This window comes from Chiroxiphia lanceolata, chromosome 18 (assembly GCF_009829145.1).
Source record: "Chiroxiphia lanceolata isolate bChiLan1 chromosome 18, bChiLan1.pri, whole genome shotgun sequence".
Taxonomy (NCBI): Eukaryota; Metazoa; Chordata; class Aves; order Passeriformes; family Pipridae; genus Chiroxiphia; species Chiroxiphia lanceolata.
Genome location: NC_045654.1, coordinates 8,558,989 through 8,580,786, shown reverse-complemented (window position 1 = coordinate 8,580,786; position 21,798 = coordinate 8,558,989). Strand labels below are relative to the sequence as shown.

Here is a 21,798-nt window from a genome sequence, read left to right as displayed (position 1 = left end):
CTTGGTCAATTAAAGGATCAGTATCTTCCTGCCAGACTGTTGGGTGTCACTCAGGTGTGGATTTGAGGCACTGCAGGGGGGTGACAGTGACAGCCCCCACCCAGCGCTGGCTGTGCCTCTGCACCACCAACCACATCCCCACGGCAACACACAGAGGGTTTGCAGGCAACTTGACTTTAAAAAAAGCACATTTTAGTATAAATACTATATTTATTAAATATCTTTACAATTCATTTAAATGTATTTACAGAACTATTCCTGCATAAGTTATACCTCAGACATGAAATTCACATAATTGCCTCTTAGGTAAGCATAGATGATAGTCTCATTTTAACAGCAACAGAAAAGCATCCTCAGGTACAGACTCACATTTGCTTCATGGTTTCAGCCACCTTTGTCAGAACTGCATACAGTGGATTCCACACACACCAGCTGATTCCCCCAGGAGAAAGGATGTCCCTTCCCAAGACATGGAGATTCCATCACTAAATCCTCCCACCTTTGCCAGACCTTCTCCTCTCCTTCTCCTCCACTCACTCGTAACTGTCTGGTCCCAAATCTGCTTTTTGGTTTTGTTTTCAGCCTGACCTTCTCGAGAAACACAACAAAGGACATTTGGAGGGAACCTGTGTGTCACAACTCTCCCAGAGACAGCCAGGAAAGCAGCAGGAACCACAGAGCTTTTCAACTCACCACATCCTAGCCCTGCTTCACCCCAACCCCTCCTAATGCTGCTGGAGCAATCCCAGCTTCCTGGGGGACAAACTCCTGCTGACCCACCAGCTCCCCAGAAAGAACAACCCTCTGCAGCAGCTCCAAGCTCCGCTCGCTTCCAAGTCAGGGAACACCTTTCTTGTCCATTCCCCTCGGGAACATTCCCACTAACCTTCCCCTAGCAAGTGTTACTGCTTCATGCATTGCTGGGAATTACTTTGATAGGATGGGCCCTGTCGTTTCCTTCTCCCAAAATCTCTTGTGCGCAGACAGCGATAAGTTCGTAGGAAAAACTCAGGTTTGATATGTTCAGAGTGCACGTCTTAAAAAAAACCCAACACAATCAAGCATGTGATAAAAATATCAATTCTTTATAATACAGTATTGCTTTATAAACAGATGGAAAAGCTAAAAGCTTTACTGGTCTTTGGTGTGCCTGGTGAGGGAAAAACTCATGATTTGTAAATCAAAATCCAAATTTGTTCTTTATGAAAAAAAACAAAACAAAACAAAAAACCCACAACAACTCATGGTGTGATATGAGGCAAAGGGCTCTGTGGGTACAGACAGGGAGCACAGCTTGGCCTCACAGGCAATTCCAGACCCTGGTGCATCCCTCTGACCCGCACACGTCCCCAGGGAAAGTTCTGGAAAGCCGGGGGGAAAAACACCAGGGCTGGGGACTGTGCTGAGAGCAGGTCAGAGCAACAGCCCAGGGCTCCTGAAGGGAAGGTCAGGGGACACAAGAATTGATCAAATCTGCTCTAATCCAGAAGCTGAGGGGAAATACTGGCGGACAAAATGTGAAGACACCCAGATTTGGGAGGGCAAGGCCCCCCCAAGGCGAGGAACAAAGCCCTGTGCTCAGTGAATACATTCCTCGAACAGCCAGCCAGGCACAGCTGGGCCAGTTCAAAACAAGGACTGACAGGTTGTGCAAAGTTCTCCACCACTCACTGCTCATGTGTCACAAAACTAATTAATTTCTCTTCATTAACAGAATCCTCCCCATACCCTCACCAAAATCCCATTTTGGTCAAGTTAGGGTAGTTAAGGCATTTTGACAAGTAATTACAAGGTGATTCAAAGTAGATCCCTAACATTATGCCAATTGAGGAATAGCAGATAAATTACTGAAGAGCTCCCAAATTAATCACTTATTATAAATGAAATGCCTGTTACAAGCATGATGCATTGAAATATAGTAAAATGACATGTACATGGTACATGTTAAATGACCTTAAATAAAAGCTTGACATAGTTACGCAAATATACAGTACAAGTCCACAAAAATTCTTTAAACAAGTTGAGGTAACCTCAAACTTAAACAGTTTTAATACAATAAACCAGGTAGTAAAAATCTCCTCTTGAGAGCAGGAAAGATTCCTTACTGACCAAGTTTAACTGCACTCACCTAAACAGCAACATTACCCGACTTTTTATATATAAAAACATGGCTTTAATTTATTTCTACATACTTTTCTACCGGCAAAAAAGTTAATGAAAAACTGACCAAAAATATATATATCTTTACAGCTCTCAGCTTTTGTATGAGCCTCAGGAAAGGAAAAGGAAAAGCTGGCTGGAAGGGGGGGGGGACAAAGGTGAGCTACTGTCATTGAAAACGAAATGTCGTATTGCAAAGTGGCTGTTAGATAACTGTAAACATCATTAAGGTTCATTGAAACCCCTAAACTTTAGTTACTGAAATGTAAGTTTTGCTGATTATTCATTAAGTTTCATTTTCGTACTCGCTGCCGCAGCAGAAGCAAAGAGGTGCCTGTTGAGTCAGAAAGGATGAGCTGGACTTAAAAGTGGTGCAGCATATTCTGTTCTACAAGCAATGGCGATTATTAACACAAATTAGGCTTCATCAACGACAGGATTATCTACCCAAAGTGAGGACGTTGGGAGTTGAGGACGAGCTGTTCCTTGTGCAACCTCCCACCGGAGCATTTCCCACCAGGAGATGGGTTCAAATGCTCAAAGACCTCAGCTGTGGCCAGCTCGGCTGTTTGAGACTGAGCTAGAAGTCTTGTTTAATAAAAATAATAATTATCCACAGCCAAAACATCCAGAACCAGGCCCATTATGGACGAATGATCTGCAGAACTTTTTTTAAGATCACAGTTAAGCACCTGAAATCACAAAACACATTTGCATCCATATAACTTGAACTAGGTTTGTTTGAAATCTCGTACTAGAAAAGGTTCCTAAGGCTGACACCATGGATGGCAAGAGCAGAATGTTTACAGCAGTTATAAATCTCCTGAAAACTGGAGCTCAGGAACACGAAACCTCGGCTACCACTGGAACAAGACTATGCTTTATGGAACTGGGGCTGTAACACACCCTCAACAACAGCGAACGTTCCTAGGAAAGAGTAAGATGCCCTCGTGCAGAGGGGTTACCTATTGATCTACTCTGAAAGATGATCAACCAATTCTACTCCTTGGAAAGTCCCATCTCCAGTGCGGGAACGCCGTGGGATGGATCCTGCCCCTGGCACGGACAATGACTAAGCTCTGACAGACGCTCCAGGCCTTGAGCTTCTTCATCTCTTGCTGGCAGAGCAAGACCAGTGTTCTACGAGTGGTTCTTAGCAAGGACTCGGCTGTCTCAGGACGGGCGCCGGGCTCAGGGCCAGCTGCCCAGGGCAGGAGGGAGGAGGGATCAATCCTGCCAGCAGGAAACCGTGCGGGGCTCCGGGAGCGGGCCAGCCCCTCAGTCTGTGTACTCGGCCACGATGGACAGAAGGACGGTGATGTCGTCTGGTTTGCCCCCTGCAGTGAAGGAAAACATCACTTATTTCATCAAACTCGTCGTCTTCGCATCATCTGTGTCATTTCCCGTGGAAAATTCTTTTAAAATGAAATATTCAAAGCCTGTTCAGTGTAGACACCAACTCTGCTTCCTCCATCTCCTTTCCAAACCAGGGGAGCAGTGACATCTAACACAGCACAAAAACACTCTCCTGTTCAGCTCCAGTGAGATCAGGCTGAGAAAAGGAGGTCAGAACCTTGAACACTGGCAGCTGGCAGAGCACAGAGCCTGTTTTCTAGCAGACTACTGAATAAATGCACAAAACACCTGACACTGCTCTGTTACAAGGAAACTGCCATGAAGTCAGATCTCCTCAGGAATTTCCACTGTAAATCAAACACCACTTTAGCATCTTCTCCAACACTGTATTACCTCATGTGTTTCTAAAAGCTACTTAGCATTTTTAGTAGCTACTTTTCAGTCCTCAACATCCAGAGCAACACACTCAAATCCTGGAGAAAGGGCTCAGGAGAGGTATTTTGTTATTGGGAAGTCACACTAGAGAATCCAGAGATCTGCAGTTTCACTTCTCAATGACTGAGCCTGGAGCACCAGGGAGCCCAAGCTCTACCTTAGGAAAGGGGCAGGAAATCCTGCCCTCCCGATAGAGAGATAAGAACATCTTTACCAGCAGAATTATATTGAGATATTTAAAAGAAAAAAAAAAAAAAAAGAAAGGTGTTTGCTCAGGCTCTGAGCTCTGCCAGGTGTCAGTATCTTTTAGAGCCCAGAAGCAGAACCAATGGAGAGATCAGGATGGGGATGCCAATGGTAAAAGAGTCACAAAATTTCAACCAAAATAACAAACCCAAAAACTACCAAAGATTGGGCAGAACCTCAGCTGAAATGCAGCTGTAAGAGAAGACTTTAAAAAATAAAAAAATTCAACAAAAGCCATCCTCACACATCACCACCCACACATCCAAATCCAAGAACAAATCAAGCACAGTTTCCCCAGGAGCCTGGGGCAGGAATGTACATACTGGGTTAAAAATAAAACCACCAGTGCACTGCGTTCTCTGGGCTCCAGCTGCTTCCCCACGGGAAGCTCCTACTCCAAATCCCACACGAGCCTGGTGCAATCCTGCCAACCACGCTTCCTAACGTTCTGCTCTCCCACTGCATTTTGAGACACCAGAACTTCCCTGTGCTAAAGGCTCCTCAGGGATGGCAGGGTGGGAGGAGGACACTCTCACCTCTCACGTTCAGTCCGTTGTCGCAGGCGAACTGCGCGAAGGGCGACATGTACGTGGGGTCATAGGCCAGCTCGTGCGCCTGCTCCGCGATGCTCCGGGCAGTCTGCTGGATGCTCTCGTAGTTGGAGTTCTGAATTCAGCAGGAAAAGGGTTTATTTGTTATGAGGAAGTCTCCAGGCATTGTTTTGCTGCTGCCTGTCAGTTTTGGAGGTCGCTCAGTGCCAGGGCACTAATTATCAGCCTCCCTTGCACAAAGAGAGCCCTCCCCACCCTTTCGGCTTTATAAACGGGGTTACAACTGTGCAGCTTCACCAGCCAAGGCCGGGCCTCAACCCCCCACCAGCAGCTACAAGACTTGGGTTTGGAGGGTTTACAGAATTTACAAACTTAGAAAACTAATACTCCAACCAGACTCAGCTGAAGGAAAGGGGACATTTGGAGCTGTCCCTGCACTTCACCTGCAAACTCCCACTCGTGTTTTGGTGAAGTGTTTATGCTTTACCTCAGGTGCAATTCCTGCACCCCTGACCCTCTTACCCCAATCAACAAGAGCACACTTGGGGAGAAGGGGCACTTTAAAAGTCAGATGACAAAAAAACCACAAACTTTCTCCAGGCTGCATTTTAAGGGCCTGTTTTTAATTCAGTTTCAATAACTCTGCTGCTCCACTGCAAGGCTTGTCTCGCTCAGGCCAACATGACAGACAAGCACTGCTCTTTTAGTCTGTAACCGTTCTGAAGTGCCCTGTCATTTCAGGAGCCTTCCCCGCAGGTTTGGGAATTAGCAGGCGTTTATGTGATTAACTTTTGGCTGAACCCCTCGGGGAACTCCGGTGCCTTTCCCAAACACGCCAAAAGGTGGAGCTCAGCCTTCTTCCACAAGGGAATTCCAGCTCCAGGGTCCGCCCAGGACAACCCTTCTCTGCCCACAGACAGGGCTGTGAGGTGGCTGCAGCCACACGGGGTAGTGACTTGTGTAGCTGCAGGATAAGAACAGGCCAAATCCTCTGAAAACCACACTGTAATTCTCTATGTCACTCTTATTTGCATTTCACAGCAAAGTAGTTTCCTGAGGGAGGTTATACATATTGATATCTCCTTAAGTATACTTTCCTTTCTGTAAGTAAATAGCCTTAAGCTAAATGTTCTCACCCAAATTAAAATCTTTTAATGCATTTTTACTATTTAAAAAGAACATTTGTGGTCACTAACCTGGGAAAGTTGCCAGGATTTTTTTTTTTTTAACAGAACATTAAAGATTTTCAAGCACGTGCAACCCACAGTTCAGACAGCACATACTCCATTAGAATTCCTGATTTATAAAACTTCAGAAAAGCTGGAAATCATTTGAAGTGTAAGCTCAGCCCCCAAACAACCCGGGAGAAGATGCTCTATTTTCATGTGTAGCATCTACAAGCTGCAGGTGCCGTGTGTGAGGAGCTGGCCAAGGGCAGAGTCTGGACTGAACATTTCCCCCTTCCCTTCCCAGTTATTGCCATGGAACCAGCTGCCACTTGGGAAATTTATGCCCCAGCTGCTGCCTCTGGATGCAGATCCATGAGACAGAGCTTTGGGGTCAGCATCCCTTCCCACTGCTCACATGGGGGATTATGTGAAAAGCCTTTGAAGGATTCAGGTTTAGCAGCACAAAAGATGTGAGGGATTGAGGAATCACACACCCACCTTCAGCTTCTTTAACTCCTGCAGGATCATGTAGTCGGGCATGTTGTCGAACAGCCCGTCTGTCGCCGTCAGGATGATGTCCCCGAGCTGCACATCGAAGGACGTGCTGTCGGCAGCCTCGGGGCTGGGGGGGGACAGGGAGGGGACAGAGAGGTTAAAAAGGACTCCTCACACCCCCAGGGAACATCCAACAGCACAGCCACAGCTCCTGCACTTCACTACAGTTGGGGGCTTTTTGCAAAATAAAGGAAGAATCACTGACTGTGGAGCCTCTGCACCAGCACAGCCTGGCCAGGGAGCTCCAGCGCAGCACCGGGACTGCAAACAGGTAAAACTCCAGCTACTCCACCAAGGATTTGCAGTTACAGTTCCCAGATGAACAATCCTGCAAATTAATCTGCTTCATGAGTGTGTCTCCATGGAAACCATTAAGCAGAAGGGCAGCTCAGGGCTTCCTCCTGCTCGTCTTAAACATGTAAGAGAGCAATACCTGAAAGGACAATTCATAATGGCCCAAACAATTCAGGATTTTGAATCACTTTCTAATTCAATGGAATAAGAAATACGTCTACCAGGAGACCTCAGCCAGTTGGAATGCTTGTGTCTAAGACATTAGACAACAGCAAGAGGAGAAAACATCCCATTTGGCCATGAATATTGCTGCAAAATCTGATTCTCTGAGGCAACATAAAAACAAAACTTTCATTTTTAAAGACTCTTCAGGGGTCTTTAAAAGGAGAAACTGCTGCCTCTCTGCCAAAACACAGAGGAGCTGCTTTGCTCCACTGATCTGCAGCCTCAGGAAGGTTGATGGAGCTGAGCTTGCCTGCCTGTGCCCATATTTAGCCAAATTCCCCACTGAACTGGGACAACAAATAAAAAAGGGACTGGAGAAGTGTTTCGGTGAGGCCCATGAGTACTAATTAACGTCAGGAACAGCACAGGAACCAGCCAGAAAGCTGTAATCATGATTCACAGCTCAAGTGTGGGAGCACATTTATCTTGTGCTTTTCCTTATTATGGGATGACTCAGATTACTTGGCTTCCCTGACTTCCACTGGACATGATCAATTATCCTTCTGCTTTTTGGGTTTTATGGTCTTCCTACGGATGACAGAGAATCTCAGAAAAATGAAGACTTTTACAGCTCTGGAATTTCAAATTTCATTTAATTTTAGTCAGACAAAGAGGTTGGATTATTGAGGGGTTTAATTTCAGAGTTCTACCCTGGCTTCCTCTCGGCAGCTGTAAGATGAGGAAATAAAGCCACAGGCAGGAACGGTCAGGAGTTTCAACAACTTTAACAACACTTTCAAAAAGAGCTATTTTGGCACTGAAGTTATAACCTTCACTGCCTCAGCCTTGAGACTTCAGAGAATCACTTAGGTTGGAAAAGAGCCTTAGGATCACCGAGTCCAAACCTTGCATCAAAGACTTGAGCTGGATGCCATGGCCACTGTCTGAAGATCCTGTTGCAATCTCCCTATATTCAGATGACAGAGATCACTTCAATGAGTGAATAATCATTTCTGAGAACTGTATATACTTGGACTCAATGATATCAGAGGTCTTTTCCAACCTAATTGATTCTATTTTAACACAGTTTGAAAGCTGATTTTTTAAAAACTTATTTCATATTACCGATGAGGGTTCACAAAGCCAGGGTGGATCAGCCTGACATTCTTAGGGGAAGACATAGGAACAAGCCAGCCTTTGAAAGGACTCATTTCTGTGAACAGATTGTCCTCTCCTCATCCTCTCATTCCCAGCCTGGTGTTCTGCCAAGCAGTTTTTTTGCTCGTTTTGGTCAAATACAATATGCTGAGGGAAACAGCTACTTGGAAACACAACTTACAGTCACATGTCCCTCTGCTCTATTCTTCAAGCACTTGCTACCTCAGTGCCAAAATATCTAAATTAGCTACTCCAAACAGTCTCAAGGGAGCACAGACAGGGATTGGAACTAGTAAGAGCAGCCACTTGTCCAGGATGACCAGCACATACACCAGCTTTAGCCAGCGACATCTCCCCATGGATCAGGACCATGGGAATAGGCCAGCATAAATAACCATTAGCCCAATAAACTCATGCTCTGCAACAGGTGCAAAGTTAAGTACAAGGTGATAAATGTTCACATTATCAGGAGCAGACCTGACTGGACACAAGCTGAAATCCTGCAGGCCAGGAAGAGCCCCCCAGCAAAACTGCAACTTCCTGGGAGCCGCTCACACGCACAGATTAAAAATTTCAGTTCCTTCCCCACCTTACCTGTCACTTAAGACAACTCCTTCTGCTTCTGGAGGAGCTATTGAGAGTTGGAAGGGAGTGTTGAAGTAATGCTGCTGCTCATCAGAGCGATGGACAACTTCTCCTCCTCTGACCACCAAAAACCCGGAGTCCCCCAGGTTGGCTGTGTGTAAACGGTGACTTGTCCTGTCCAGAACCACGATACAAGCTGTGCTGCTCCCTGCAAACACAGGGACTGCAGTCAGCCTCACACAAACTGCTGCTTCTCCCACTGATTTCATCAACAGTTCAATTATTCAAACACTTATCAAAGTTTAATAACCAGGAAAAATGGAAACGCTCAATAATGCCACAATTAATATAAAATAAAGACAGCAAAATGGTAAAAATCTTTGCAATGCCATGTCTGATTTTTGTGTAGGACTCACTTTTCCTGCTCTGATTTTGGTAAACACATTATGCTGACAAATACCTGTTTTGTTTGGCTTATTTACAGTTTTCCAACCCAACATATGTCAGCACATTCTGCTATAGGACTGGATTTACAGAACTCACATAAAATACTGAAATTCCGAAATCATGGACATAATAGAATTCCAGCAGCATCCACGCAATGCCAGGTGCTCTCCACACAGTTTCACTCATCAGCTGTAAATAAACCACGCTAAGTAAAGAATGTTTGCAATTAAGTGTTAGGTCCTATTGCATTTCTCTGCTCAGAACATGAAAATGCTGCTCTTCCCAGCCTGGTTGTGCAGAGCCTGCTTCACATCCTCAGGAGACCAACTTCCAAAGTGCAAAGAAAACATGTTTCAGAGACAAACACTATTCCAGATTAAAGTAACAACAGGAACATGTCAGCCGTGCTCAGAACTATCCCAGTTATGCTTGAGGGCACCGTGGAATTCTTGGTTCATTCACTGGGAAATGGCCACCAACTGTGCTTGGTTGCAAGCCACAAAAATAACTGTGTTGCAAAGAAACACATCCACAGAGTCCTTCAGAGCAACCAGCAACTGCTCCATTCCTGCAGACAGGACAGGACAGCACATCCACAGCAGACATTTCCTTCCTCAGGAGTGAGATACAGCTAAAGCCTTTCTTCTTGACTTCTGTCCCATATCACAAGTCTTCATCTTCTATCCTGTGTTCCTCCAGCAGGATTTTCCAAGCAAGGCTACATGTTGGACAGACCACAGGCTTGCAATGAGCTAAGCTCAGGATGAGCCTTGCTAGTGCACAAGTGCAGCTGGCTCCAGGCATTGCCTGTTCCACACATTTCCCTTTCTAACACAGTTCCCTGCGATGCACTTGCCCTGAATTTGTTCTCTAGTGAACACACAGGACCTTCTCCACTCTTACAAAACATACTACACGAAAAGCTCCGATTTTAGATGTGTCCAAGACTGTTCTGCAACACAACAGTGTTTAAATAATTGGCACAGTTTCCTCCCATTTCAGTTTTATTTTATAATATTTGCTGGATTCAGTTCTGATGAACCAAGTATCCAGGCTCAGAGCACAACAGCAAGGAAAAGTTACTGCCTAATGAATCCTCCTTAACGAAGTCCTCTCCCTTCCCTTTATTTTAAATAAACTCCAAATGCTCACTGCTGTGGTAATTCCAGGGTTTTATTCCTCCTTCTAAAAATACTGTTCTCTGTTAAAGGAGAAACACTAAGGATCATTAGTTTCAAATTCTAACTCTATTAGCAGAGTGTAACCAGGAGGCCATGTGTGGAATGCAGATCTTGTGACTCAGCACACGCTGCTTTTCAGCCCTGCAAAGGTCAAGCCCAGCTGAGCTGCCTCCGTCTCCAAAGCCGTGGGGAAGCTCTCTCCAGTGGCCCACTTTGGAGATCACTTACAGCTACATCTGCTTTGCAGAAATAAGCACCATTAACCACCCCAAATCCTAATGTCATTACTGAGCTCTGCTATTTTGGTGACACTTAAGGTCACTGCTGAGGTTCCAACCTATTCTTTAGGCGTATAATGCGAGAACATCTGCTCCCAGCTCAGCAGACAAGTTAAATATAGCTCACCCTGCACTCCTCTGGCACAGGAGCTTAAGGTCAGGTGAGCCCTGCACATATCACACAGGGCAACACTCTCTTGGTGCACAGGAGGGCTCATGTCCTTTAGAAAGTGTCCCCTTTGCACGGTTGTCAGCTCAGGCCAAATGGCACCTCTCTATCTGCTCCCATTCCCAAGGCAGCTGAATGCCCTGTCTCACATCAAGTCTGACACAGAATATGTGAAGCATCTACTTCAGTTGGCTTTCAGAAAGATCTGTAATGAATCCCCCACAAAGATTTATAAAAATAATACTCCCAGAGATCAGATGATATAAACTACTGAGATCAACCAATTGGGGTTTGAGTTCACTAGACATAAAAGGCAACAGGAGCAGTAAGGCCAGGAATGAGCAGAACTGCATCCAGTTATTCTCAGAAAATATTTTTCCTTGCAGAGCTTAAGCAAAAAGCCACAACCAACCATGAAGAGTTTTCAGCAGAGAACAGTTATTTATACCTCCAAAACACAGGGTGAGCACATGTGCCACAGCGTGTTCTGCTGCAGAACTCGCCCTGCAAACTCTGGTGAATTCACCCTTCACACAGAAAGGCAGCTGGCCTTTCATTTTATATATACACACACACATACACAAATATTCCCTGCATTACTAAATTAATTAAAACAGCTTTTAAACATACAAGAGAAACAAGGAAACATAGAAAGAAATAAGTTGACTGCCTGCAGATTTGTTGCAGAAGCTGCCAACAGATTCAAGCAACTCTCACTAAGTCCGTGTGTAGGTAACACACAACCCAGATTGAACTGACAGATTTCTGGTGTCTTACCAAGCAGAGGTACTTTGTTCTGCAGCAGCTCACAATAGCCTGCAGTGAGAATCCCGACAGGATTGCTGGGAACAAACCGTCCTTCTTTCACTAAACGTTCACACGTTCGCATGAGAGTCCCTGAGAACTGAGAGGGGTCAACCCCGTAGTCTCTCCAGCCACCGACACCATCTGCCACCCCTGGAAGAGAAGAGAAAATGAGTGTTCCGTGAACGGCAATGCTTTCCAAAACAAGGGGTTTACTTATTTACATCACTTCGGATATTTAGTAACTAAAAGGTAGGACTCGGCACCTGCCTGAAAAACAGCTTGGATTAGCAAAGAAATTTCCAAGTATTTGTGAGATAACTGCTGACGTCAGCTCCCAGACAAATCCTAAATATAATCTGAAGTGCTGGAAAAAAGGTAAAAGTCTAATGCTGAGGATGAGGAGGTTGACTCCACTAGAGAAATAGGGAATTTGGGGGGGAAGATGGGAATTCAATCCCATTAACCTTTGATTAGCTCATTAGAAAGGAAAAATTAAATGTGATGGTTGTTAAGATTTTAACTAGTACAGAAATGATAAAGAAACTCTTCCCCACTATCCAGCAGCCCAGTTTTTTCTCAATGTTCATATGAAAAACAATACTTTCTATTTGGTAATCTCAATTCCCATGTATCCCAAAATCCATGTAACCAACACAATGCTGGGACCTAGCCCTTCCAAGGAGAATTTGTTGCTTACAGCTTCAGCCAAGCAAGAGAATGAAAACTAACTACGATCCAGTCAATTTGCATTTAGTTATTCTAAAAAACTTGGATCAGAAAATTTGAGCAATTTTGCCAAAGCTTTGGAAGCTTCTGAGAGGAAAACAGGGAAGGTGCTCATGGAAAGGGGGTGTTCAGAGGGAGGTGAGCAGCAGACATCATATTCTGCTGGTCATTTGGCTAGAACTTTGAATTTCCCCCAAATGATTAAAGTAAAATACTGCTGAAGGCATTATTTGAGATTAAAATGTTACTATGTAGAAATCTTTCCAAAAATCTCTTTGATCCTCAGCACGGGATGAACCCTTTCAAGCCCAGCTTGTAATAAAGCTAAAATGTGTTCATGATAAAAGCACAAAGGGGGAATTTCAGAGCTCAGATTGTGCTGAAGGACAGTCTCCTCAGGAAAAAAAACCACACTGCAAGCAAAGGCATGAAAATGTGAGTGAGAAGCTAAAACTCAGTTTCCTCATCTCCCAACGCCCTTCACATGGGACACGGGCTGAAACTGAGACGGAAGGGTTGGAGCCGACCTTGGTGTGAACTATAATCTGCCAGGATTCTGAACAGCCCATCAACATTAATCAGATTTCTCCCTAAAATAGTGCACAACCTTTTAGACACCTGCTTTGTCCTTTTGCTTTCTCAGAAGAATATTACAGGGATGCAGATCCCTGCATTCATTCAACCCCTTGGGACCAGATCCTGGGAAGAAGCTCTTGTAGGACCCTGGCATTCTCCAAAACACCTTTTCTGGAGTCTTCAAGAACAGATTAATCCCCTCCCTACAGGTTTCACAACCTCAGGTTAATACTGGATTGACCCTTTGCTTCTTGCTGCCACATGGACAGGTCTAGAATAAGAGATCACAAAGGAAAAGTTCTAGACCTAGAACTTGAAACAGAAACTCCAGGTTGGATGATGGTGCTTTACGTGAAGTTACCAGACGAGTCTGGTTTTTTTAACTTCCCTTTAGGATGGACACAACCCAGACTGTGCCTGCTTCACTCTGCACTGCTTCACTGACAGCAGGGGAACGCAAGGAGAAGATGCTGTTTGACAAGTGCTGCCCAAAGCTCTTGGCTCCCAAGGCAGTTACAGAGAAAGCTGGGCAGAAGTTATGGAGTTCTCTCAAGCAATCCATAAACACCTTACATCAGTGTTGGGAAACAGGGGAACAGAAACACTACAGCTCTCTGCGACCAGAGAGCCACCACAGCAACCACCTGAGAAGGGACTTATCAAAACTATTCCATTTTCAGAGGAAAAATAAGAGTGTGCCACCTGATTTTCTTTGCTCACTTCTCACTCCAGGCAGGAAATGCAAATCCATGCTCGTTACAGCATATTTCATCCTCTGTCTTGGGCCATGAACTGGCTTTGTCTTTGCCTTCCTGTCTGCTTTCTGCAAGCCATGAACAGCTTTGAGCACGTTCTGCCAGTGCCTTCCAAAGCAATCACCCTCTAGACATCCATGGGCAGCTCCTCTGCCTTGAGAACAGACTGTCTGCTCCCCAATCCCCAGGACAGCTGGATCCCTGCTCCATCCCAGCACAGGAGTCAACAGGACCATTCACATTCAGGAGCAGCCCCTGGAGGCTGCTTTCACTGGGACAGCACCATCACACCTCATCTGCTCAGCAATTCACATGTCACCAGTTTTGGTCTTTCCCCAAAGGCCTTTTTTTTCCTACCTTTTTTTTTTTTTTAACTGTATCCCTAAAGATAATAGGTCACTACATCTGATGTAAGCTAAATGACCTTGTTGGCTCCCCAAGCATCCAACACCACCAGAGCAGTCAAATGCTTCCTCCTGCTCCAGCCCTGAGCCAGGAATTGCTGATGCCACCAAGCCCAGTGGCAGAACAGAGGCCAAGTCCAGCCAAGAAGCCCCAAACCATCCAGAAAACATCCTCCTTTATTGCTTTTTGCCTTAAAAGAAGGTTTTTTACGTTCCCCAAGATCTCCAGCCATCCTGTCCTGCCAGCCTTCAGCATGTTTTTTAAATAAAAACAGCATCTTTACATTCAATATTCTCTATAAACTGAACAGTTTCATGGGAAAGGAATATATGATTTTGAATCAGACTGAGCAAACTGCTGCTGAAATAGAGGAAATGTAAAGGAGAATAAAGTTTAAGAAAACTTTGTGGTATTTGATTCACAGCAAACAAGGAGCAAAATTACTTGTGAGATATTCCAGACTCCAGAAGTACCAAGAACTGAAAACTCAACTTTTGATGTAATACCATGTTTTCCCTCTGTCACCAAAGGAAAATTCAAAGGTACTGATATTGGCAGGATCATTAGCAAGGAATAATGCCAAGCTTTATTTATCTCTATTATCATTGTTTTCATCCAAGACCAAAAAAAAAGGTAAATATTCAAAATAATTACCTTTTTAACAAGTGAAAAACATTACTCAGATTTTTCTTTTCTTACATTTGAACCATAAACCATTGTCTTCCAGTATTAACCATGTTACAAATTAGGAATTCTCAGGACATTCAAGACAAACTGCATGGCAGGGAGTTGCTACAATTGAGCTGTACACAGTCTTTGGGGTTTTTTCATTCAAGCTATTCAGTAAATGAGAAAATTTTATAGAAGGAACATTCCTGTGGCTATTCCCTGTTCAAGCCCAGGCAGAAGTTACACAAACATCCACGTGACACAGAGCAGTGCCTGCAGCCAGATGAACCATCAGTGTAAATAAAGCAATTGAAAATTTCACAATAAATTACTTCAAAAGAATAAATACTTCTCCAAGATTTAACTATACAGTGGAGACCTTTCAGAATCTCTGAGAGTTAACACCCCACTACCTTGCCTTCTGCTGGAAAACACACATATATTCCTGCCAGATGAAATACTTGCTGCATGTGTCAGTCCAAAACAAAGCTTTTTCCAACTTCTCAAAGATTCCATGTATCAAAATCTCTCCCAGAGAAACACTTGTCACGAAGTTACAAGACAAAGCCCAAGCGTCTGCTGCTGCAGCACTGACTAAGCCAGGGAAGATCTTGGCAGGGAAACTTGGGAAAGCTGATTTCCAAATGCTGAAAGCACCTGGGATAAGATACCAGCTGAAATGCAAATGGGAAGTTGTTTTTCCTGCCAGCACACACGAGCTTCACTGCAGGAGCCCAGGAACACCCAGCCAGTGCTGAAAGCAGCAATATTTGCTTTTCACCACATACTTTTGTGAGATCCAGGTGTTCTGCCTAGTTCAGAAATATAAACTACATATAAATATAAACTAAACAGGCTGAAAGTTCATAACAAACCCACCACACTGATCAAATCCTGTTTAGTATAAATAGTGTTACGAGGGGAAGTTCTGGCTTGCTGGCAAACATGGTCAGAGTCCAAAAGTACCACCCTGTCCCTAAAAATCTCTTGGAAGATGGATACTTTCAGCCATTGCATCAGCCAAGAATAAAACTCACACAGAAGCCCCAGGCAGGCACAAGTGTGTCAGCAGGAACTGCTCGTGCATGCAACCACAATTAACTTGGTAAGACACTCCACACATCCTACTGAACTCTCCATTTCTTGAGATCCTCACCTGAAATAGCAATGAATCACTGACAAAAGAACACCAAAAGGATATATTTATGGCTGAATTAATTTTGCATCAAAAATAGCAGGCTAAAGTGGTAAAAAATGGGCAATCTGCTGCACCACACAAGTTTGAAATACAGCACTTAATATTTGTCAACATATCAGAACTGAGATAAACTGATAAGATTTCCTGTTTTATCAGTGGTGACATAAATCACACACCTAGACAGGTTCTCCATCCAGAGCATGTCCAATGCTCCAAGCCAGCAGTGACCCTCCAGCAGCTCCCCTGGGATCTCTCAGAGCCAAAGGGTGTCTGTCCACAGTCCCCTCAGGTTTTGAGAAAGAAATAACTCAGTTAAATACAAATCCCTAAAGGCAGGTTGTGTGTGACTGCTAATGAGTTACAAAAGGAAAGGTTACTTATTCACACTGTTACAGTAAACCTTAAACTACCCTTGCATGACACAGAAAGGTTTTGAGAGTGTAACCGGGTGAGTGACAACAAGGAACAAAAAGCAAGAGGCAAAGTGAGTGAGGTTGTTGAAAAACAAACTGAAGGAGAAACAGGGAACTGAAATCATTAAACTGTGTATCTACTCCTGGGAAAAAGCAACAGTTCCTTTTATCTGTTTCCACCCTGCTACCATCCACTTGCTCCTGAAACAGGTTTCCACCAGGTAGATCTCCTCCCTATTTTATTTAAGCCTAAGGAATCACTCGGTGGATTTGGGGAGCTCCAGGAGAACACTAAACTATTTTTTGTAAAAAACTCCCTAGTTATAACTATTTAATCTCAAGGCGTTCAGCAAGAATGGAACTGATGAGAAGGGGAGGCAGACACTGAAATCCCTGCCAGGCTGAACAGTCCCAGGCTCACAGCACAGTGAGGATGAACCAGAGCAAACAGCAGGAGATTTCTGCAACGTTTCCTGCGACACAGGTATGACTAATCCTCACCTCCTGCACTGTGCTCAGTTAAATCCCTGATTTCTGACAGAACCTGCTTTTCCTTCAAGCCAAGACCCACATAAGAATGGAAAATTTTCTGCTATCAACAAGCACCAACAGCATTTACAGTTAAAATAAGTGTTCAACTGGAAATTCTGATCAGAAACGTCGTGTGCAACATCCCTGCAGATACTGTGGGGAAAAAGAACAAGCAGACTGAAGTTTCATTCTCAGAGGTTCCACTCAGTGCCACTCAGGAACAGGTCTGCTGACATGTGGATTACATTGACAAGAATGTGGCTGATAATGGGATGTTTCTCAATCTGTAGTTTCCTTACACTTATGCTCTCATGTTACACAGAAAATTCCACGTGGTCTGTTACAAATTAAGACACCACAACTGTTTGCAAGTCACTGATCACTCCCTCTGAGGTGCCCTGAGCTCCCCCACTGCAGTAGGTGAAAGGCTGCTCTGAGGGAGGCAGACAATTTGCCTCCTTTAGTGTGATAAGTTGTGATAAGGCAGCAATGTCTTTAATAGGTATGATACCAAATAAACCACTTAACATAGTCCTCTGTAACCTTCAGGCATCCAAGCAGGAATCCCTTCCTCCTCTACAGCTGCCAGAACAACCTTGACATTTCACCTACAAATCCTTTTATGTGTTGTAGTTTACTTTCCTTGATGACAGTGAGACTAACAATATTCCAGGGGCTTTGCCACTCTGGAGTTTCAGCTCTTACAAAAGGCTGCTGACAAACTGAATTTTCAAATGAAGTGCAGTTCCTTTCAGTTTAGAGTAGCTGCCCTGCAGCACCCACCCACTCCCCCCCCAAAGAATTCAAAATCAAGATTTGCAGCAGATAGAACAGTTGTCCAATTTTAACTCTGCAGTGGACAAACAGTTCTCTGCTGCCAGACAGTTTTTTCCTACTCCTGAGGGACAGAAATAGTTTGGAAGACTAGTGAAGTCTCACTGGCTACACCCAAACTTGTCCCCAGCACAGACATTGTATAAGTGATGCTGTCACGGGATGCAGCATTGGCTGCAGCAATGTTTCAATAATGAGTCACACAACAGCTTGGAAAATCCATAAAAAACTAGCAAAGACATCGGGAGCCTGATAAGGCAGGAATAAGCGAGAGAAGGCAAAGCCCAACAATAAGGAAAAAAAATCAATCACCAGCATGAGACAGCTCAAAATTCCTAAAAAAGCTTTAATGTTTACTCTGGGTAAATAAGTGAAATGGTTATAAAACTGTTCAAGTTCACTTTAAAATTTTGGGTTGTCCCCTATGTACTAAAAATTCTACTCCCATGCCAAAGAGGAAAACCAGAGCTGTCAGCTCCTGAAGAGTTTTGGTTTTCAGCTTGGAAAAACAGTATTTCTGTCCTCAAAAGTTCCAAAGGCTTCAGACATGAACAGCACAGAACAGCTCCCACATCTCCATGAGATATCTGAATATTCTGAGGATCTGAACACCCAAGACACTGATAATGAATGTACAAAAAGGTACAACATGGTACGAGCAGCAGCAGAAAGGAAACACAGGCCTGAATCATAAAGCTCTAGAGATTAACATCAGCAGTAAAGCCATTTCCTTTTCTCAGGGTGATCCCCAAGGAAACACTGGTTCTGAGCTTCTTGTTTCTCCCTGGGCTCAGAATGGGAAGAAAACGTGCAAATTTGACAGGTATGTCCCAGACAAAAATAAAAAGGAGATATAAACCCACCCAAGAATTCAAGTACACCAGTAACAGGCCTTACCAAGCATTTAACAACTACAGAGGGACTGGAAAGCTTTCTGCTGATCTTCCTGTGAAAGAATAAAGCTCAGCCTACAAGACACTGTTAAATGTTCAGCCTTTAGACTCTACAGCACAGCTACAACAAAAGGAGTGTTTAGCATTTTGATTCTGCTATAAACACACTGCCAAGTCAACTTTTGTTTGACCCAAGAAAATGAATCCCCAAGCACTCGTGCCAAAGGACTGGGAGTAGCTCTTTCACTGCTCCACCACACCCAGATCCATCCCACACAGGCCAGCCCTCCACACACTGGTTCTAGAAAACACTGGCACAGAAGAATTTCAAATAAATTATCTGGCATGGCTTTGTCACTGGTGACTACTAATTCCAGGTGATACACTGGAAATTTACTGTCCTCCAAAAGCACTTACTGTGTCAAGTGTTCACTTTGGCTCAAACCATGTGAGTCCCCTCATTAAATGCCAAAAAATTAAGTAGGAAACCCAACAGTTCAGTTCAGCCAGTTTTGTTGAGGTGCAGAGTTAGGCAGGTATTGAGTTAGTACAAAATTTATGAGGGTCTTTAAGAAAATCTTTAAGGAACCTTCGATTTGTGATGAGAGTTAAGAGGAATTGAGGGCAGGAAAACACTTCTGGTGCTGAAACTCTCCCTGCAACAGTGCAAAAGAGCTGGTTGAGAAAGGGAGAGTAAAGAGATGATCACAGCAGCAGAAACGAGGAGAAAACTGCTGCTTGTGAACTCAAGAACTACAGATGAAGAAAAAGCATCAAATTAGAGGCATCAAAGCCCACCTGAGCATTGCTGCTTTTGCAGAACGTACACAGATCTGGTTTTTTTGGTATGTGCATTAAAAAAGTAATAAAGAACTAACATGAAAATAGCCATATGGGGGAAAAAACCAAACCAAACCAAAACCCCAAATCAACAGTTTTGCTATTTAAATTATTTTCTTCTTGGTACTTCAAACATCCTGGTCTGCTGTCCTCTTTGTTGTTTGATCCTTAAGTGGAGCTACAATTCTGTTTGTTTCCAAGTTGCCATGAAAATTAATGCAAAGACCCAACTTAGAACTGCAACTCTCTGTTGATTCCAGCAGGAAGACAAGACAAGCTGTAGGGTTCACATACAGTAATTACCAAATATGGCCAAAAAACCCTAAACATCATCAAATGGGGCTAAATCTATCTTTTCCTGACACCAAGAGCCCACTTCGAAGTAGAAGGATATTCTGCATTGCTCTTAAGGGCAAATACCAATTGCTCAGTTATTTATCAGTGCTGGCCTAACATGAACTTTAAAGGCAGCCAGGGTCGGTCACATGTTAAAGGAAAGGGTGTCCAGCAGCTAATTCTAATTAAAAAAAAAGTTTCTCTGGAACAGGCACAACAGAGAAGATGTAGAGTGTCTAAAATGCACTGCCCAGTTCTGCACATCTCCCTGGAAGCTGTGGCATCACCCTGACAGTAACAGTTCCCTTGGGAATAACCAGCAATACTGTTACCCAGCACCAAGTTACAGCTTCCTGCAGAAAATATCTCGGCTCTATTAAATAGCAACCAAGTTACAACGACAGGAATCACCAAGCACTCCCACATCGTGAGATACCACAGTGCAACCCCGGTTTTAAAGAAATAAATTAAAAACAGGGGTAGGGGGGAGGAAGCTTTTTTTTTAAGTGTCAAAGTTTTGGTGACAATTTGCTTCTGGCAGTTACAGCACAAGTAACTTGTGCAGAAGGTCAGTCAGCCAAATTCAACCTTGAGCACACAGGAGAAAGGTCAAGCACTGTCAAAAGCAATGCTGCCCATGGACTGAAGATTCCATTGGTTATCTATAATTTGAAGCCTTACGATTGATTTCGGCCGTGAATCCAAAGCAGAGAGCGCAATCAGGCCAGAGCAAACACCGAAACTGAAGTTTGACATTTGATTCCAGTCTCAATGTCACTTTGCCTTTCACCTGACAAGGACACAGCACACGCTAAAATCAGGAAGTGTCTGTTCCAGTGATCTTTTCTGCGAAACTGCAGTGAATATCCACAGGGCTCGGTCAGGTTTTAAAGGCTGACAGGAAGTGAAACGCATCAGGAGCTGTTTCTGTGACTTTCGGAGCCGTTGGGCCTCACAGACACCCACAGGTGAAACGTCCAGGCTGGGCCCGCACACCCGGCACACACAGCCCCGCAAGCCAAAGGCAGGTTGAGCTGCAGCAGAGAGCTTCCTCGGGAAGCTAAAAAAGCGAACTCACGCTGACACTGCCTAGCAGAACCAGCTCCTTTGTCTGCGAGCAGAGGCTGAGCCGCTCGCCATGTGCGGGGCAGGGAGGCAGAGGGAGAAAGGGGGAGAGAGAGGGAGGGAGGGAGGCAGGTTAAAGCCACCTGAGCCCCCCGGCGCGGGCACTCACCCAGCACATCGGCGGTGCGGTGCCTGGCCACGAAGCAGGCGTCATCCCCGTAGCACATGCCTTTCTTGAGGATGCCCTTGCGGAAATCTTTGCCGAAGCCGCAGCTGGCCGTGACCAGGCTGTAGTCGCGGGAGTCGGTCTGCGAGAGGCCGCCCAGGACCGCCCGCGCCACCAGCCTGCCGTAGGAGAGCACCGAGAACATGGCGTGGGGCGCCCAGCAGCCGAGCGCCAGGAACGCGGGGAGCCACCGGCGCAGCCGCCTCCTGCCCGCCGAGCGCCCGCCGCAGGGCGCCAGCCTTCCTCCCCCTGCCCGCCGGACCGCGCCGGTGCCGCTCCGAGCCGCGCCCGCCGCGGACCGCGTCCCCCGCGGTGCGGCCCTCGCTGCCCCTCGCGCTGCCCCTCACGCCCCGCGCGCCGGCCCCTCACGGCCGGGCTCGCCGGCAGCGCCCCCGCTCTTCCGCGCCGCCGCCACTTTCCCCCCCCCCGAGGGGGGTCCCGCTCCTCCCCGCTGCCCGCGGAGCTCTGCGGGCTCTCTCCGGGTTCGCCCCTTCCGTCCCTCCCGGTGTGTGCCCGGTCAGAGTCGTCCGCGCCGCCCCCGCGCCCCGCCGGCCGCCGCCGCCGCCATCTTCGCCGCGCGTGCTGAGCTGAGGGCCCGGCACTGGGCGGGGCGCGGGGTCGGCTCCACCCCCCGGCGCGCGTGCGCGGCGGGCCCCGAAGGGCGCCCTCTCATTGGCTGTCCGCGCCGCCTCATTTGCATGTTGCGGGACAATAACAGCGGGCGGCTCCCGGCGGCCCCCGCGACTCCCTCACAGCGACCCCTGATCGCGGCCTC

The 21,798-nt window shown here is 45.6% G+C and overlaps 1 protein-coding gene across 1 annotated transcript; it reads right to left on the bottom strand.

Annotated features, from left to right (window-relative positions):
* Positions 1-190: 190 nt before the first annotated feature.
* On the bottom strand, positions 191-21,282 carry PPTC7 (protein phosphatase targeting COQ7). The gene is made up of 6 exons (XM_032705699.1): positions 20,967-21,282; positions 11,527-11,706; positions 8,684-8,882; positions 6,416-6,539; positions 4,734-4,863; positions 191-3,497 (listed from the first exon to the last, which is right to left on the bottom strand). The coding sequence occupies exons 1-6, from the start codon at positions 21,166-21,168 to the stop codon at positions 3,439-3,441; spliced, it is 894 nt and encodes a 297-aa protein (XP_032561590.1). The 5' UTR covers positions 21,169-21,282; the 3' UTR covers positions 191-3,438.
* Positions 21,283-21,798: the final 516 nt, after the last annotated feature.